This window comes from Arvicanthis niloticus, chromosome 18 (genome assembly GCF_011762505.2).
Source record: "Arvicanthis niloticus isolate mArvNil1 chromosome 18, mArvNil1.pat.X, whole genome shotgun sequence".
Lineage (NCBI taxonomy): Eukaryota > Metazoa > Chordata > Mammalia > Rodentia > Muridae > Arvicanthis > Arvicanthis niloticus.
Genome location: NC_047675.1, coordinates 48,090,811 through 48,109,351, shown reverse-complemented (window position 1 = coordinate 48,109,351; position 18,541 = coordinate 48,090,811). Strand labels below are relative to the sequence as shown.

Sequence of the window (18,541 nt, the reverse complement as noted above, 5' to 3'; positions counted from 1 at the left end):
AGAGGAGACAGACTCAGAGCACACCAGGACCTGGCTCCCAGGTCTGGGCAGACCCGCCTTTGCTCCTGTTGCCACATGTGGGTTTTCCTGACCGAAGTCTGGAAACAGGGGTTTCAGGTTCCTGCTTGCACACTGACTCCTCTTCCTGACTGACCAGTGCTAACAGTCTCCAAGTCACTTGCTATCCACATCACACACGGCACACCCTCCCTGCACAGCCTCTTTGAAAGCCCTGGCTTCCTTCCTACAGGACCTTAATCAGCTGTTGTATGACATTTCTCCCTGGATCTTGGGCCAGTCTCTGTTCTCAGGCTCTACCAAGTATGTACAGGGTCAAGTACCACTCCAGATCTCTCTTAATCCACGATGCTGCCAGCAGGCAAGGGGGATCAACTCCTACCTCACAGTATAGCCTGGCCCTACCTTCTCTTCAGGCCTAGACCTAAAGGAAGCCTCTGGGTTCCATGTGACCTGCCTGTGATCTCAAGGACTGAGGAAACAGTGGCTCTGAGCAGTAAGGATCTGCCTGGGATATAGCAAGCAGAAACCCAAGGTGGACATGCGCTGGTCGGGAGCTAGCTTCTGCTCTTATTGGACAGTCCGGGACAAGTTCCCTACCATGGTGAATGGGAGACTATGTGACCAGGACACAGGCCTCAGTAGGTAGTATATTTGAACCCAGTGAGCACAGATTCTGAGTCACCATATACGGCTCTGAGTGGTGGTGGTTACTGTGTCATTCTGTGCTCCTGCGATATTTCTGAAGATGAGTCTGCGTGTGGAAATGTGTGTGCAGCACCTTGGCCTCTGGGTGCTGGGGAAGTCCAGCCTGTAGTGTCAGCCTTCTCCACAAAGGGCCCTCAGAAGGCAGCCGTGGGTCCTCAGACCAAGGAACCCAGAAGCATGAGACACTGGCCAGCCAGTGAATATCTTGGATCAATCCACGCTCTAATTCCACATCAGAAAACAGGGCCTACCCCACAGTACTCTGGCAGGGAGACACTTCATTCTAGGGTTGACAGGACTGGCCAGGAAGCCTAGGGCTGGGTCAGGCCTTTGCCATCACAGGCTGTGGACATTGTACAAGCCTGGCCCCCAATCCCTGCTCCCCTGTTTGTACCCAGGTCTCTGTGTCCTGGTGTCCTTTTCTATCTGAATGATTTCAAAAGAAGCCCACACATCTCAGCAGGGGGAACCAGGCCGACTTGCCACAACAGAAGCAGCCTCAGAAGCAAGGCCAAGATAAACGCAGCATGGCTGTGTGGGGAAGGAGGCTGCCTTGGGAACTCTCCTTCAGGCAGGGCTGCTGGGAAGCCACGCCCATCCAGTACCTGCTCTCAGGTCAGAAGGAGGGCTTCCCCTCTGCAGCGCCCCCTTCCCTCCCTACCCACTGGGCGCCTGTGCCTTGCTGCTCACTTCTTTGGCCCTCCTTCCTTTTCTCTGCTGCTCCTCTAGAAAGTCCCCCTGGGATCCCCAAAGCACAGTGTTACCCCCTTCAGACGCTTCCCAGGAAGTCCCTCCCTTTTACCCTTGCCTCTCTGGGTTCCATCAAAGTTCCCTGCCAGAAAGGCAAGAGGTTTGGTCAGCCAGCTGGGGCTCGGCTCCTTACCGGTTCTTCTCTCCCAGGGGATAAAGCTCCGGTCTGGATGTTCCCGCAGAACGGGCCCCAGGACAGGCCCTCAGGGAGGCTCAGCCGGGCCCGCACACACCTCTGCCCATCCTGCAGTGCCAGCTCCAGCTCCTCTGAAGGGAAACAAATGGGTGAGTGGTTGCTTGGTGACCCCCAGCCCACTTTTGTCCCAGAGCCCTACTTCCGGCCTGGTTCTAGGGCCAGGCTTTTGCCTTTTTTGAGGACATGTTGGGTTGTAGAAACACCACAAAGATATAGACAGGGAGGCCACACCATGCCTCAGGGAAGTCACAGTCTGCGGAACCTGTGTGTGAGCCACACACTGCATGCAGGATCTTGTTGTGTGCTAGGCTGAGTGATAGCCCTTCACAAGACATCAGTCATGACTGTGAATGCCCCTTGCATGTGGGGAAGGTCTGCAGGCATCTAGATTAAAGATCCCACGATAAGATTACCCTGGATTAGCAGGAAGTTCTAAATGAAAGACAGTATCCTAAGAAAGGCAGGTGGATAAAACAGAGCCAGAAGGTGAGCCATGAGGCTTCTAGAGCTTTTGTTAGGTTGGGTAGGTCCTGGCAGGATGCTAAGGCCGGGATAAGGAGCTCCTTGGTTAAACTAAGTGGTGTCAGCTGTGGGACACACGGACACCTGGCCAGACACCTGCCCTACTTGAGCCTCTATTTCTTTAAAGGATGTGGACGCATGGTCACTTCCTCAAAGGGTGGTACTTCCCCAGGCCACACACCCTCTGCCCTGTCTGCCTGCTGCCAAAGCTGCCAGCCCGTGGAGGCCTCACATGGCCTGGCCTGGTCCCCTGGCCAGAGTGCTGTGGCGGCCCCACTTCCTGGAGCCCATCAGGCAGGCTGTGGCCTTAATGGGCGCGATCATCAGATAACTGGCCAGCTAATGGTGGAGATAAGGTGTAAATACGCCAGGAGGCCCCGTGGAGAGCTGTAACTGGGCCTTTGTCTTCCCGGGGCTGATAAGATGGCAGTGGACCAGGACTGGAGGCCAAGGAGGCCTGCGCCCCTTTATCAGCCTGGGAGTGGGAGAGGGGCTGAGAGGCCAAAAGGCAGGCTCCACACTTCCTAAAAGCAAACAGTCCTCTGCAGCTCACCCAGGACACTGTCCTGGTGCACCGCTGTCCTACTGGCTCCCCTGCCCCCTTCCCTTGCCCCACAGGACATGGCCCAAAGCTGACACCAGGATGGTCAGTATTATCTATAGGAGTAGGGCCAAGGCCTGGGCAGTACTACCCTAAGAGGGATGCAGAGACTGGCGCCTCTGAAGTTTATTCCCAGTGTGGGTGAGAAAACCGAGGCTCCAAGAGGCCCACTGCTGGCAGTAGGTATCAGGATCCAAACCTGGTGCTACTACTGGGCCATTTATCTGCTGTAGGGACAGTGACCTGCCAGCCTCCTCTGGCTTTTGTGCCTGTGTCTGTGGTCCCCACACAATGGCCCTCAGGACAGAAATTGAAGTAGAGTTCTCCCGAGAGTCTGTGCTTACAGGTCACCCACCCAGAGTCCCACCTAGGGTCAGAAAGGGGCCATGGAACCCAGGGATGGGTATCCTGGACCTTGAGACAGACAGCTAAGTCACCTAGTCCCACTTCCATTCTGTATCTAGAGCATTCCTTGGAGTGGGGCCTGGCTCCTTGCAGGAGCTCCCTGTTACAGGGATACCTTCATCTGAGGCTGTGTCCTCATAAATTGGGGTACAAGGTAGGGAGGCAGTACATGCAGGTCAGCCTGAGAGTGTGGTATGACATGAGCAGTCCCACAGACACATCTGTCCATGATACTGCCTTTGGCAGCCAGTGACTCTTGGCCAGCCTGGGCTCCAGCTTGCTTCCAGGCCCCATGGGGAAGGAGGCAGTCAGTGCCACCCCTTGCTCACCCACCGGCAAACGGCCCCGCACCCTAATCAGAGTTCACGGCCATGGCCCAGCCTTCCAGATAAGAACATGGCTGGCATTTCCCACGGCAGCCATCCCATCCTCTGGGTATCACGCACAGCCAGAGAGGGCTGGTTGCTGATAAGGGCTCTGGTCCCTCTCCCGGGGGGAAGCACCACAGTCTGCACTCAGGGACTGGGGAAGCACTATGGTAACATGCCTCTCTGGTTCAGGGTCAGCCAGTCTGAGGCTACCTCTTGAGGCAGATTGGTAAGGGGAGGGCAGCTGATCTCATCCTCAGCTCACCCCAGCACTTTGTACAAGGCAACCTGTGCAGTTGTGCCCAGCAGCACTAGTGATAGCCAACATTCAGTTACATAGATAACCTAGTTCCTGCCCCAAACCCTGCAGCCCAAAGAGAGCTAGCACCCAGCAGATACACTCCTAGCAAGTAAAACAGCATAAGAAAAGTGTGCTTTGAAGAAGCTGTTCTTTTACCAAGGACCCTGAGACTGACAGCACACAAAGGAAAGCCCAGGGCTTACAGATGGGATGCCATGGGGGCTCGATGGTGGTGACAGAAAACCTGGGCTGGATGTGGCATAATCTAGTCTCTGGGTTTGTGGCACATGCCTACTATCACAGAGTTTTGAGGGTATCTGTGGGCAGGGATTGGGGCCACAGCCTCTGTCCTGGGGATTCCAGGAACAAGGTAAATGTCCAGATGCTCTCTCATGGGCACAGGCAGTTCCATGGCGGGCTGTCATGGTGGCTTTCCACCTGACTTTGGCCCTGGCCACCTGCTTCCTCAGCTGGAGAGTGGAGAATGTGCCTTTGTCTCTGAAAAACTTGCAATCTGCACGTGAACCCTGCTCCCATTTCTGTGTCACTGTCCAGTACCAGACATGACTTGCAGGATCCCCGCCAGGCATACTTGGGAGGCTGAGGCTCCGAGAGTCCGGAGTATGCATGGCGGAGTCTCGCCACACTTTACCACCTCAGTACCCTTTTGAGGGGTGCTGGGAGGGAGCAGCTGGCTTTGGCCTGAGCTTCCCTATGCTCCCTGGTGAGCCCTTGACAGGAACCAGGCTGTCACTCCAGGTCCAGCACTGGGTCAAGGGCTAATTTATTCAGGTAAACAACTGTACGAATTGCTTCCCAGAACACGTGCTGGGACTTAATTGCATTCCCCAGAAGCATCTTCAGGGAACCTAATGCATATTTATCTGTTTACAATGTTAGTCATGCATGGCCCTCACAGGTGCTCATCCTCCAGGGACAGAAGCCTAGGATCCACTTCCTCAGCTGAAGCCTGGCTGGGGTGGGGGTGGATCTGGCCATTGTTGGGCTGCTCTGGGGACAGGGGTAGAACTGGTGTTCAAACCAACAAGCCAAGTCCTGTGTTCCTGTCCTGCCAGAGCCTCAGTTTACTGTGTTGTAGAAGGGGTGTAGAGATGTCTTCCTAAAGAGTCCCTGTCTGTTGGCTAAGTGGCTGTGTTCACTACAGTGCTGAGACTAGCTCCCCAGGTGGTGCCCTTGCCCTGGGAACCCCTCAGACCTAACTTGAGGCCCCCTGGCTTCTAGCTCTACCTTGAAATCTTAGTGGTTTCCATCAATAGCATGCAGAACACTGCCTAGTGCTGGTGTTGGCCTCCTCTCTAGGTGCCCACAGAGAACAGAAGAGGGTGTCGGATCCCTTGTAGCTGGAGCTTCCTGAGATGAGGGCTGAGAACCAAACTTGGGTTCTCTAGAAAAGTAATTAAGTGCTCTTAACCACTGAGTATGGCCTCTCCCTCCCTCCCTCCCTCCCTCCCTCCCCTCCCTCTATCTCTTCTCTTCTCCTCTTCTCTTCTCTTCTCTTCTCTTCTCTTCTCTTCTCTTCTCTCTCTCTCTCTCTCTCTCTCTCTCTCTCTCTCTCTCTCTCTCTCTACAGGGTTTCTCTGTGTAGCCTCAGCTGTCCTGGAACTTGCTCTGTAGACCAGGCTGGACTTGTACTCACTAAGATCCGCCTACCTCTACTTCCCGACTGCTGGGATTAAAGGCATGTACTACCACCACCTGGCTAAGTATGGCCTCTCTTAAGCCCTGACCTCAGAGTGCCCTTCTGATAGGACACGAGTCACTCCGGTTTTCCCACGTGAGTAGTGGCTGGCTTGCAAATCTGAAACAGGAGTCTGTGGTGTGTGGGAACGTCAGCAAGAAGCTCCCTCAGCTCAAATGGGCCAGACCCCTTGTGCCAAAGGCCAGGCCTCTGAAGCACCAAACCAGCCACCCAAAGCCCCCACCATGCCCTGTGGGCTCTGTGGTTGGTATGTGGGTGCCCACCAGCTCACCACCAGCACCCACTTATCTAATCAGCCCATCGTTCCCGCCAACCCGCCCTGTGGCTCCCACAGGGCAGCTGGGGCGTGGCCTCTATCACAAGGATCACCCTGTTTACTTTTGATAAAAGTCACAGTAAAGGGAAGAAAAAGGCATCAATGGGGGGTGGGGGGTGGGGGAAGCCCCAGGCTGGCGAGGTCTAGAAAATTCTGCAGGTATGAGCATGGAACAGCATGGGCAAGTCCTATAGCCCAGAGGACATTAGCTCCCGCTAAAACCAAGGGCCAGGAAGGACAAATGACTCCCTGGAGTCACACAGCAGATGACGGAGGGGTCAGAGAGCAGCTGGAATGTGTTCCTGGGTCAAGTCACACTGAGAGACAAATCTGGTTGTGAAAAGGGGCTTGTGTGATATGCCTGCCATTGCTCAGGGGCTCTGTCTGCTAAACAAGTTTCAGGGACGACGGTGCGACCGTGCGTGAGGGAGGGGCATTGAAAGCAAGCCTGCAGAGGTCAAAGGACTTTCCAGAGGCTCCATGGCCAGGAGAGAGAGAGAGCTCTCAGGCTCTCACTGACCCCAGACTCATGACTCCAGTCCAGGTGGTGCTGGCTCACTCATAGCACCCCCCTGTGGTAGGCAGCTGGGTACGCCAGGCCTCAACCCCAGCATTTTCCGTGACAGATGGGAGTGTGAGCAGCAGTGGGGGTAGAAGAGGGTCCTGGAAGCCCAGCAGGGTCCCAGTGCTCACTTCCAGGGACCTGAACAGGGGCTCTCAAGCCTGTGGCCACTGACATGGCCAAGATGGAAGTGTTTCCTGCCAGGCGTCCTGCAGAGGGAGGTGATGGCACCAGGCAGATGAGCTGCAGAGTGACAGGCACTGTGGACACAAGCTTGAGCACCACCTTCAGAACCAGAGGCACCAAGGGCTGGGATGAGCTCCAAGGGAAGGAGGGGAGGGGCTGCCCTACACATCGGGAGGTAGATTCTGACTCTGTAGAATGCCTGTGGCTTCCAGCCACGAGGGAAATGGGATGAGTAAGCTGGATGACTGCAGGCCACCAGAAAGCTGGGTTCAGGTCCTGTACGGATGTGATCCACTCATACCAGGAAGCAGCCCTGCTCTGAGCCACTTACGTCCACTCTTGTGAAGGCAGCAAAGGTGCTGGGACAGGCAGGTGCAGAGCAGTGTCCACGGCAGCCTGGAGTGGGCTGATCCTCGGGGTGCTGCACCAGACCCTGGGAAGCTGCATGCTGATTCCTCTCCTTGCTCTGCTCAAGTCCCCTCCTTCTCACCTCACTGTTCTCAGTGGCTCAAACCTCAGAGGAAAGAGGTGTCTAGCTTCGTAGACTGCCAGCCCTGAGGGACATTCTGGGCATCATGTGCCTGGGAGAAAGGGCAGCTGGTACCAGGAGTGAGAGAGCACTCCTGCTTCTCTTCCCTACCCACTTCTGTTCCTACCCATCCAGCCTCCTCTTCCTCAGGTCTAGCTACCACTCTGGTGGCCCTGAGGAGGAAGAAGCCAACCTCAAGCTTCCTGTCCATCAAAAGGGAGCAGAGTAGGCTGTGTGTGTGGTCAGTTTGGCCTAGGGTTGCTTCACTGGGAACCCCAAACACTGGTGCCAGGTGGAGGAGGGCTGGTCCGGGGTGCTGAAGCCCTGCCCCTTCCAGCTAGTCCACGGCCCCTCCCTGGTCTCTGGGACTATGCTTGTTGAGTATTGATTTTTTGACATGGAGCAACAGCCAGCCTTTATCGGCTGAACCCTGGCCCTTACTAATGGCAGATCTGGGTCCATCTGGGAAGATCAGGCTATGGAGGGTGGGGCTTTTCCTTCCAGGGCTCTGTGGGGGCCTCTCTCCACCTGGGGTAATTGAGCTTGTTCTGGGGAAGGGTTGGCTCTCACAGAAGGTACATCTATAGCTTGTCATAGATCAAGGGATGCCAGGTGGAAGGCACCCTTGCTCCTCCTAGGCCCCTGTATGGTTCAGAGCCAGGATTCTAGGTCTGAACCTGGTGACAGGACTTCTTGGAGAGGGACACTACCCTCCCTTCAGGGCACAGCCAAAGCAGCCAGGCTAGCAGGAAGAGCCATGGCACCATGGCAACAGTGACCATGGCAACAGTGACCTGTGCACCCACTAACCCCCGAAAAGACACACAGATCCACCCACCCCCATCCCTGAGGAGGCTGAGAGCATGGTTCCCAGGCTGTACTCAAGCACAGATACGTCCTTCCTAGGCTTCCCTAAGAGCCCCATGCTAGATGCTCCACCACCTTTTCTCCCCAGGATAGGGACAGGAAGCTATCAGCTTCGAGCCCCCACATCTCCCTGCCTACCTGTGATGGCACGGACACTCTGGTCTTGCCCAGAGCTTGGCTTCACCTGGCTCCAGCTCAGTATACCCACCCATCTGGTCTTCATTTCATTGAGCTCTGGTGCCACAGTTGCTGGTCTAAGTGGTCAGAGGGTGGGTATGAGGGTCTGGGAAGAGGTTGTTGTTGCCAAGGGAATGACGGCTGTCTGCCTTGCACTCACATCCTAGGGCCAATAGCTGACAATGAGGCAGGTGCTGGGGAGCCAGCATGTCAGGACACAGCTACCACTTAGAGTACATTGGTCTTTCAGGGCCTGAGCACACAGACCAGAGGCCCCTACAAAGGAGGTATAAGACACTCCCAGACACCCTGAGTGTTAAGCCTCTGCCCGGGGTGAGTCAGGCACTGTGGGGGGGGGGGGGGAGACAAAGAGGTTTAGGGACTTGTTAGCTTTTCCTCAGAGGAGCCATCTGCAATAGCCTCTGCCAACTTCATCTCCAACATGGAGGCTGGAGTCACATAGGGATGCTGGGAGTTCAAACCCAAGCCTCTGACTGGCTCTGCCCTTCCTCAAGCTCCCTGATGGGGAAAGGGAAGAGGAGTGACAAAAGAGAGCAGGAAGTAGGCTGGTCCTGCCCTACATCCACGGTTCACGGTTCACGAGGCAGCTCCCTGCTGACCCTAGAATTGGGCAGCCAGTGGTGGCTGGGCATTGGAGCTTGTCCTGGGGCACCTGTCCCAGGAGCAGAGTACCCTGTCCCACCTTCCCACAATCTACAAGTGATATAGAATACATCATGACCTGGGGGTGGGGAAGTTGGGCAGAAGTAGCCAAAGGCAGGGGTGGAGACTGTGCCTCTTGGTGGCTCTGTGTCAGTGGAGCATGTCAGTCAAGCCTGCTCAGGGACCTCCTACAGCATCCTGTGGGGTCTGCATCTGTCAGAACCGTTTCTGCATTCTCTATAACACTTTTCCTCCAAGATCAGGTTTCTCTGTGTAGCCCAGCTGTGCTGGAACTCACTCTGTAGAGCAGACTGGCCTCTAACTCAGAAATCCACCTGCCTCTGCCTCCTGAGTGCTGGGATTAAAGGTGTGCACCACCACTGCCAGCTCTTGTAAAGAGTGTTTAAGGTCAAAGGTGTCCTTCACTATGCTGGCCGTCCTCACCATTCTGCTGTCCACACTCATGGCTTTCTGGATAAATCCCCAGCGCTCTGTCAAGTCCCTGCCTGGGCAGCAAAGGACCATAACAGGCCTTGGCTAGTGGTCCCCAAGTCACCCCGTAGCATCAGATGTGTGTAGAGGACCCAGAGAGCCCAGCTGGGGGCAGGGCCGGGTGGGCAGAGCCCCCATGAGACACAATAAGGTATGATAGCATCTCGCCTCATCTCAGGCCGCGCTGGGCCCTTGCGTGCAGGATATGACCAGCCCTCGAGCCGACGGCGGCCCCTTTGTCCCATCTCTGGGGACCGATCTTATCGGCTGCGTCCACCGCCTCCATAATGGAAAAAACGCAGCGAGGAAATCAAAAGTTACGCACAGAGATAGAGAGGTAATAAATAAATAAATAAAGAAATAAGGAGCCATTGTGGTTATGGGGAAGGGGTGCCTCTCAAAGAACAGCAATGTCACGGGGCTGGCAGAGAGCTGCTCACAGGAGGGCAGTGCTACCCACAAGTAATCAGAACTGCCTCAGTTTCCCTCATGGGGCAGGAGACCAAGAGAGGGGAGGGAGCATGTCCCAGTACCCATGTGTCTCGGTACTGTGGCTAGACCCAGGACCTGTGTGGATCCCAGCCATGGACACATGCAAGTACAAGTTTGCACACTTTGGATGCTCTGCCTTGCGGCAGTCACCTGTACACATCCCACAGAGAAAGGACAGCTCTTCAGATGAGGCCATCACAGCTATCAGTCAACATGAGAGAAATGGGGATGGAAGCCAGGGCTACCCTGTCTTATTGCTACTGGGTACTCTGGTCATGGTGGAAATGGCTGGGGCGAATGGGACTCCAGCCATGATGGGCATGACAGCCAGACAAGAGTGGATGAGGTGGCAGGGCCGGCTCTCACTTCTGTGGTGATGATACTAGCAAGAGCGACTCAGCATCGATGGCCACAGTCAGTTAGCGTACCTGTGGCCAGTGAGCCAGTGGCAGTGTCAGGATAGTCACCGAGCTGGGGCTCAGGGCAGCCGCACTAACCACACAGGTGGCATCAGTTACCACGGCACCAGGAACAACAGCTGTCCCTCACTGCGCACATAGCCCAAGGCAGACCTGTGCTCTCCATTCTGAGGAGATCATGACTCTTGGGGTTGAAATGACATGTCCACCTTATAACTGGGGAGGGGACAGGAGGGAAACTGCTGGAAGACAATGGTTGTAGCTCCCCTGGCAAGGCTGGGACCTGCCTGGCTGATGTCAGGGCCGGCTGTGGGGCTGCTAGCTGGGAAGGAAGCTGGTGGGAGGGCGGAGAAGGAAGCGACTTGATTAGTGCCGCCACCAAGATAGCCTGCCCTAGCCACAGACAGCAGGTCCGGAAGGGGGTGAGGTCAGTAGGCCACACATGGTGGGCAGCCAGGCCTGGGGGCCCCTCTAGGTCTCCACCTGCACTTCCCACTGGATGTCCTGTTGTCTGTCCACTTACCCTCTGTCTACAGTGTCTACTGAGAGCTCCTTGGTCTGAGGCTTTGTGGTAGGTAATGGACCAACACTTAGGCCTGCTCAGTCCTCCCAGAGCTGTCTATTTTGTCTGCCTCAGTTTCTACATCTGTAATGGGGGTACCACAGAGCCTCCTGCTGCCTGGGGAGTATATTCTTACGTCTTTTGAGAAGTCTTCTGGGCTCTGTTTCTATCCACACAACAGCCAATAGGATCTGCTCCCAGAGCAGACCTGCCTGGCAGTGCGGTCCCCTACTTTCCCTGATGCTGTTACAGTAGCTCTGCCTTCAGGCCATATATCAGGAGTCAGAAAGAACTCTGCGAGAATCCTGGGCACTAGACTGCATAAGTAGGTCCCCATGTCTAAGCCACGTTTCTGTCCTGTGGTGATTGGCTGCCATTGCAGCTGCTGTTCAGATGGGGCCCTCAGCCCCAAAATCTGTCATGTACCAGATACTCTCATGTACAAGAAGAAAGGGGGAGGGGGAAGCGGCATGGGGAGAAGGGTGGTTTGTGAGAGTCCCCCTCCTCTGCAACACCTGAGGCCCAAGGCTCAAGAACAGTTGTCATGGCTAGCCTAGGACTCAGGTGGACAGAGCCAGCAGGCAGCCAGGGCACCCACCCCCCCATGGCCCATGCTGACCCTAGGCTATGATCTCTGAACCTTGTTTCCAGAACAATCACTTGTTTACCACCACAGTCCCCCACCTCTGAGCCTCCTTCCTCCTCACCCCCCCAGTGAGATCCAGCTATGTACACTCAGCTTAAGCCTTTCATGGTGTCTTCTGCTCCAAAACACTAATCCTAGGTGGCTCAGGAAGTGCCACTCCAACACCATCTAGAATCATCTCTGGCCTTGGACATGGAGGGTGGTTGTGTTTCCTATACAATTCAGGAGGGCGAGGCCATCCTTGTGTCTTTCCAGCCCCTGAGAGTGCCTGTCCACCCCCCACCCCCACCCCCAAGGTACTTAGCGACTATCCAGGAAGAATGTGCCTGACAGTAAAGATACAATTTCCTTAGGTTTTTTTTTCACCCATCTCCTAGCTTCAGATTGTTCATAGCAACCCTGGGGCCTCAGAAAAACATGAGTCTTCAAAGGGGCTCCAAGCTGGTGGGCTGGGCTCTGAAGCTGACCCTAGAGTGACCCCTATCATCTTCCAGCGTCCCCTCCCCCGCTGACTAATCTTAGACAAATAGGCCTATCACCCGCCACGCCAGGCCCCGTGATAACACAAAATAGCTGGAATGATTTTTCCCACCCACACATGCCAGCCAGTCGGTCGTGGGGAGGGGAGCATGGCCAGCTATCGGCCCATCTCCCAGCCTGTCCATCAGGACGAGCCGTCCTGCCTCAGCCGCCAGATAACAGGCCTTGAGGTTCACACAGAAACTCCGGGCCTGCAAGATTAGTCAGCCGGACACAGTCTAGATAACAAGCTACCGCTCCATGGGAGGGAGGGGTCCTGTCTCCTGCTTCCCTGGGACCCTAGGCAGGATATCTGGCTGGAGCCTCCAACAGGAAATGGCCACCACCACCTCCTGTGGCCCTAGCAGCCCGAGACCCCAGGATGCTCCAACACTGATCTATTCTCCCAGGCAGGTGATCACATGCCGCCCAGTGCCTTTTAGCAGCGCCACTGTGCAGCCAAGAATTCTGGGACTGGGGGTCGGCTCAGGTGAAGTCCTTTCTCTTTCCTAGCATGTTCGAGAGCTGGGATTCCATCCCTAGCACCACGAGGAGACAAGGCTGTGAGCGCTGTCCACAAGGTCTTTGGCGCAGAACCTGGACCCTGACCCATCTGTGCTCACCAGAGCCCTAAGTGCTCCATCATGTCATGAACCCAATGCCTCAGGACCTTTGCACACCCAGCTCTTTGCCTGAATACTCCCTCCCTCCTAATGTGCCTTTCAGTCATCAGCCTAGAGATGGGGTCCTTCTCCAGTGCTGCCCCTGCTCTCCCACTTGGCCTTGACACTCAGGCACCCCCTGTGCTGACTGACACTGTTCAGGGACACACTGGCCTGATACAGGGCCAGCCTTCTTGGCCCTGCCTCCAGGAGCTGGGATGGGCTGACTGGCTCTCACTCAGATCATAGCAGATCCTGGAAAGAGTTCTGGGCTCCAAGAAACTCCTGGGCGGAAGATACACAGTCCTTCATGCCCTAGTCAGGTAGCCTGGCTCAGAGGCCTCAGCACACAGCTGGGCTCCCTCAGGCCAGGACTGTGGGGTCAGCCAGGATCCTTGGACACAGCTGTCAGGAGCCATAGGGCTGCCCTTCCCTGCTCTGCTTTGTCTCTGGAGCTGGGAGGTGGCAGAGTTACAGGTCCTAACTCTTCCTAAGGACCATGTGCTTAGTCACGTCCTTTCCAAAACTGTGAATGGGAAGGTGCTGCCCCATTCCTAGCCTGCGCTCTCCCCTTCCACAGCCTCATCAGGATTCGGCCAGATCTCCACCTGGCACCTTGACACTGTGTGGGGAAGTCACCCCACACCCATGGCATGCTTGTTTATTCTGTCTGTTTGTCTGTATAGACCCTTCCAGAAGGCCAGGACGGGGCTGTTCATCTAGCCCACTGTGTATCCTCACACAGATTCAGGGTGGTGAGCCTGGAGGGGTTCAGGTGGCTCTCCTGATGCCTCTGCTTCACCTCCATGGGATTCTAGAACTGAGAACTGGGTCCTGCGTGGGGATGGATGGTCTTGGATCACCTAGCACATTCACATGGTGCTGATGTGCTCGGGGTAGCCTTCCCTAGTCACTCTGATGTCCTCTTGCCCCCTCGCCCCCTTTATTGTCCACCTCAAGTTCAGGCTCTAACCCTGGATCCTGCTCTCAGACAGCGGTAACCAGAATAAGCTCTGGGATCAAGACACTCATAGGGCAGAAGAAAACTGGTAAACCCTGCTGATCCCTGTCCCCACTGCTAGCTGTGGTAGGCATTCATACTGACAGCCAGTGGAACTCTCTGGGCCTCTGCACTTGCGTTACAGCAGAGCACATCCCAGGGATAGTTTGGGGCTGCCATAATGACTCAGGTTGCCCTTCCAGACAGACTCTCAGAGGGAGCTGGAGGGAGACTCATTACAGATGGCATGCCACTCTGCAGGCAAATAGCACACAGCTGGTGTACTGATGGCGTGCATGCAGCCTTTAGGGGGACATGGGAAGGTCATGGTCCCTCTGTGTCCCAAAGCCCTCAGTTCTATGTAATCTTCTGGAAGAAACTGGGTTGCCTATCAACTCCTTTGCTGAGGCTGGCCCTGGAGGAATCCCGAGGAAGAGGACCCACGCTGTGACACCTGACTGACAGCAGCCTCCAGGCCTGTTTATTTCTGCTCCTTTGAGCCACTTGCTCAAGACCATGTCAGGGAGGCCAGGGGACCCAGGGGGCCGGGGGAGGGCTGACGGGGTTGGCTGGGAGCTGCATCCTGACAGGGCTGGTGTGTTTGCAAGTCTCCTGACTTTAAGGTGTTAGGAGGAGTATGACACTGGGGGCACCAAGCTCCAGGGACAAGTCTCTAAATTCCATAGCAAGGTGGCCATGCAAAATTACAGATCTACTTCCAGGTCATTTGCATAGCTAGATTTAAAAGAGCCATCACTCCTGCAAACAAAGTCATCTCAAAGATGACAACTCAGACCCTCTCCTTCTCTATTCTTCCTCCCAGTTAGAATTCAGCTGAGAGCCAAGGGAAGCCAGGCTTAGGCTCAGCTTGGGGGAAGTTGTGTACAGAGTTCAGCCCATGTACACAACTTCCCAGAACTCTGGACCCACAGAGTGCTCTGCAGCTCATCAAGCCCAGGGTGTGTCCTGCTGTGCCTCAGGGGCACATAAGCCCTCCTGTCCCAATTCCTATGTCCCCTCACCTGTTGGGCTCAGGCCCAAATCCACAGGCCCTGGGCTGCTGCCTCTCCACTCCCGTCTCCCTTGGCTCATAGACTGAAGAGGGTACCGAGACCACACCATGGGGTCACTGCAAAGCAGGACACTGGGTAGTGTGTGCCTATCACAGCTGCAAGCAAGGCACTCATTCCCCATTGTGTTGCTCTGATGCAAATGTAATGGACAATCAGCTGCTTAGGGGGTTTATGAACTCGCTTGTTCCTCCATGAGAGGAAAACCAGGCCGTCTAGTGGCTGACAAGTTGGAGTGCCACAATGACTCTCCCCTTCTCTATTTCACAGAACATGAAACCAAGGTCCAGAGGTCAGCAGTCTATCCCTAGACACTCCACAAAGCTGGGCTCCTGCCTCTCACGGCAGCAGCACCGAAGACAAGTAAGTGGCCAGGACCCGGCAAGATACAGAGCTCCTGACACCGGATGAAAACTTCACTGTGCACTATCCAGACTGGAGTGTACAGTCACCAAGTACCAGGCAGGGGCAGGAGGGAGCCAGGGGCAGAGACAGAAGCAGGAGAGGATAGGAAATCATGACAGTGATGGTGATTCTCAAACCCTTGGGCTGCACTCTGTTTGTAAAGCAAGGAAGACTGTAGTTGGGTCTGTGGCGGTCAGCAGCTGCTCCTTGGGGATCACCGAGGCGTGAGGATGCAGGCCCAAGGCTGATGCAGGACGTCACCCTTGATTGCTCTTCCACCTCATTCGTGAGTCAGGGTCTCTTAAGCAGGAAGAGGTCATTAACATGGCCAGTGCTGCTAGCTAGCTTGCACTGGGAATCCCTCTCTGCCTGAAACTACTGGTGGGCTGCTACATCCACCTGACATTTGTGTGAACCCAATCTTCATGCTTATGTGGCAAACACTAATCACTAAGCTTCTTTACTGTCCTTCTTGAAGGATTTTTCTTCATCTGCTCTAGGCCTGGACTCTCAGGAGATGAGCTGTCATGTATGTCATATACCGGCTATGAAGAAGCAATAAGACCAGGCTCTGTGACAACCACTTTCTGGGGCCTGTTTAAGTGCTGTCTCATCCAGAGAGGAGTTTGATAAGTGTCCCCAGATACTTAGAAGCTGGGTGCATCACCTTCTGGAGATCCCAGCCTGGACTCTGAGCTCTGTCATGGGTCTAGTGACCATCACATCTCAGGGAGAGCAGATGAGACCAGGTTCAGGCTCAGGCCCAGGCACTTCCCTGAGCTAGACAGCTAGAGGGAGACTTGAGGTCCAAGCCAGCTCTGTGCCTTCTCTCCAGAGAGGAACAATGAAAGATCCCTCTCAGACAGGGTCCTTGGGACAAACGGTGGGTGCTGGGATCTGACAGAGGGGAGCTCCAGGCCAGAGGTCAGGAAGAGTCACAGGCAACCCACAAGGTAAAAGTGGCACTTGGTCTGTCACCAGACTGGGCACTGCCTTCAGGCCTTAACCCTACAACCCCATCACAGGCTTGGGCGGCCCCGGAGATAAGAGCCCCTGGGCCTCCCCAGCAGCTTCCCCACTGGGTGATAAGCACGGCCTGTGCGGGAGCTGATAGGCGAGGGCTACCACGGCGGTTGGCCAGCGGCCACTTATCAACCCCATCGCTGCCCACGGCACAGAAATTCCTATCTGTGGGAGCCGATAGTGCACCGCCTGGCCCTGGAGGATGCAAATAACTCGGGAGGCTGGGGTGCACCCTGACCCCAAACCACAGCCCATGGAGCATGGTCTTCACAGGGGGCAGGCTGCAAACTAAAGGGGCCTTGCTTCTCCATCTAAAAAAAGAAGTAATAACCCTTATGTGAGTGAGGACAGTGGGCAATGCTTCACACTGCTGTAGGTGACTTCACACCTGGGCCTCTGTAGCAAGACGCAGTTCTCAGCCAGTGATGTGGTATATGCCGGTCCCTGCACCACACTGAGTGGGTATGACACTGTGCTGGCCACAGGAGGCTGGCATAAGGGGCATCCACGCCTTCAAAGGGGCTCCGGGTGCTGAGTCAGTGCTCATGGATCCCCAGTCAGTGCTCATGGATCCCCTTCCAGCTGGAGAGACTGAGTCAGCATAGGGCTGGTTAGAAGCTGGGCAGTCTGAACATAGGCTCTGCCCAATTCCATGGCTTTGGATACTGACCTGTGAGTAGAAAAGGATCTGGCACCCATGTGATCTGGTGTAATTACTCCCACCATGGTACCGAGATCTGGGGACATTGGCCTCAACTGAGATAGGACCCTTGGTCAGTGCCCAGCTCCTGCCAGGCACTGAAGAAGAAGGGGACATCATCTCCCTATACCTCTGCCAGGTCACCTAGAGCCCTGAGGGATGTGCCAAGCATCTGATGTACATGTGGCAGAGGGCAGTGCTCTGGGATAACTAGCTATGGAACATTCTATGGGTGGACTTGACTTCCCAAGAGTGCAGGTCCCCATTCTGGCTGTGGTCTTCTAGGTCAGTCCTCCCTCTACGGCCTCAGGCTGATGCTCCATTGTGTAGCTCTCAGCCACACCTGTCACTCATCCTTGGCACTGGCGGCAGACATCACCAATTGACTCCTGCATTCTCAATGCCTTAGGAACCCAGGGAAACATCCACATGTATAGTTAGGAGGCCATTTCTCACCCCTTCCCAATTCGGTTCCCAAGCTTCCCAGAGGAGGGACAGAATCTCTGCCCTGGCAAAGCCTTCTCGGCTCCTTTGACATGCCTGCCGTCTATCCACAGACAGGAATCAGGCTGTGTTATCCCTGCACATTCACACACAGCTGACAACTGTGTGCACATGTGCCGCCCACCCTCGTGCTCAGCAGCCCACTCCTCCCTTGTGGAGGACCATACACCACTTGCCCTGCACAGTGGCTCTCAGCCCTCAATAAGAGCCCTGGAAATCACGGATGCCCATGGTTCCCCACTGGACCATGGATTTTGTTTATCGGCAGCAAGGGGGCCGTGACTGCCACACTCTGGGACCTGTGAGGTCTGAGCTCCAGCTGCCAATGTGACTATGAGCACACGCTGTCTGTGCAAAGGTACAGGCCTGACTGGCTTGTGGGGCAGATGGTAACCAGGAACCTCAGATGGGCTGTGGCCCCCAGGAAGAGCAGCTGTCCTTCTCACACAAGCGAGCCCACCTGGGCACTAGACAGCTCAGAATCCCAACCATCTGCTGCCGGGAAGGCCTCAGCTCAGCAGCTCCAGGCTCCTGTTCCTGCTGTCATCTCTCAGGCCCCATAGCCAGCCACATCAAACCCTCAAAATGCCCAGAGTACAGACTCTGGAGACCATCTCAGACCACATTTGCTTGGGCCAGCCACACAGACCTGGGTACTAGTGGTCTACAAGGACCCAAGATCCCAGGATAGCCTAGTCCCCAGCCAGCCCAAAAGGCTGTAACAAGGCTGCCCTGGGGTCACTGCACTACTATACGGAGCTAGTCAGCCTGGTTACCTGGCCCACTCCAGGGACTAGCCATGACTGCCTCTTCTTCCTTTTCCTCTTTCTCTTCATCCTGGGGCCTCATCTCCAATTCCTGCCCCTCCATATCCTCAGGATCTTCTGGGGACTCAGGGGGTGCCGGCACTGTGGGTGGGCTCACAACTGTAGAGAGGAAAACATTGTCACATCCTTGCTGTGCTAGCCTGTGACCAGGAGGGAAACTGAGGCCTCAGGGTGCACAGTCACCTGCCCTCTCGCCTTATCTAACACTCCAGGCTTCCTCTAGGTCTTGTAAAGCTCTCAGCCCCTGCTGATCACTGCAGTAATAATTGTCCTTTACCTACTGTCTGTCACAGCCCAGTGCCCACCCAGTGCACCAAGCCCCGTGGCTTCT

The 18,541-nt window shown here is 55.4% G+C and overlaps 1 protein-coding gene across 3 annotated transcripts in view; it reads right to left on the bottom strand.

Annotated features, from left to right (window-relative positions):
- The window catches only part of Zfpm1 (zinc finger protein, FOG family member 1), a 55,320-nt gene that overhangs the window by 11,371 nt on the left and 25,408 nt on the right, over window positions 1–18,541 (bottom strand). For 2 of the 3 annotated variants that reach the window (XM_034523163.2, XM_034523164.2), the window contains exons 3-4: window positions 18,160–18,309; window positions 1,610–1,743 (exon numbers count right to left, since the gene is read on the bottom strand). In XM_034523163.2, coding sequence (XP_034379054.1) covers window positions 1,610–1,743; window positions 18,160–18,309 — 284 coding nt within the window. The remainder of the gene's footprint in view (window positions 1–1,609; window positions 1,744–18,159; window positions 18,310–18,541) is intronic. The other variant, XM_076915991.1, reaches the window with a different exon arrangement.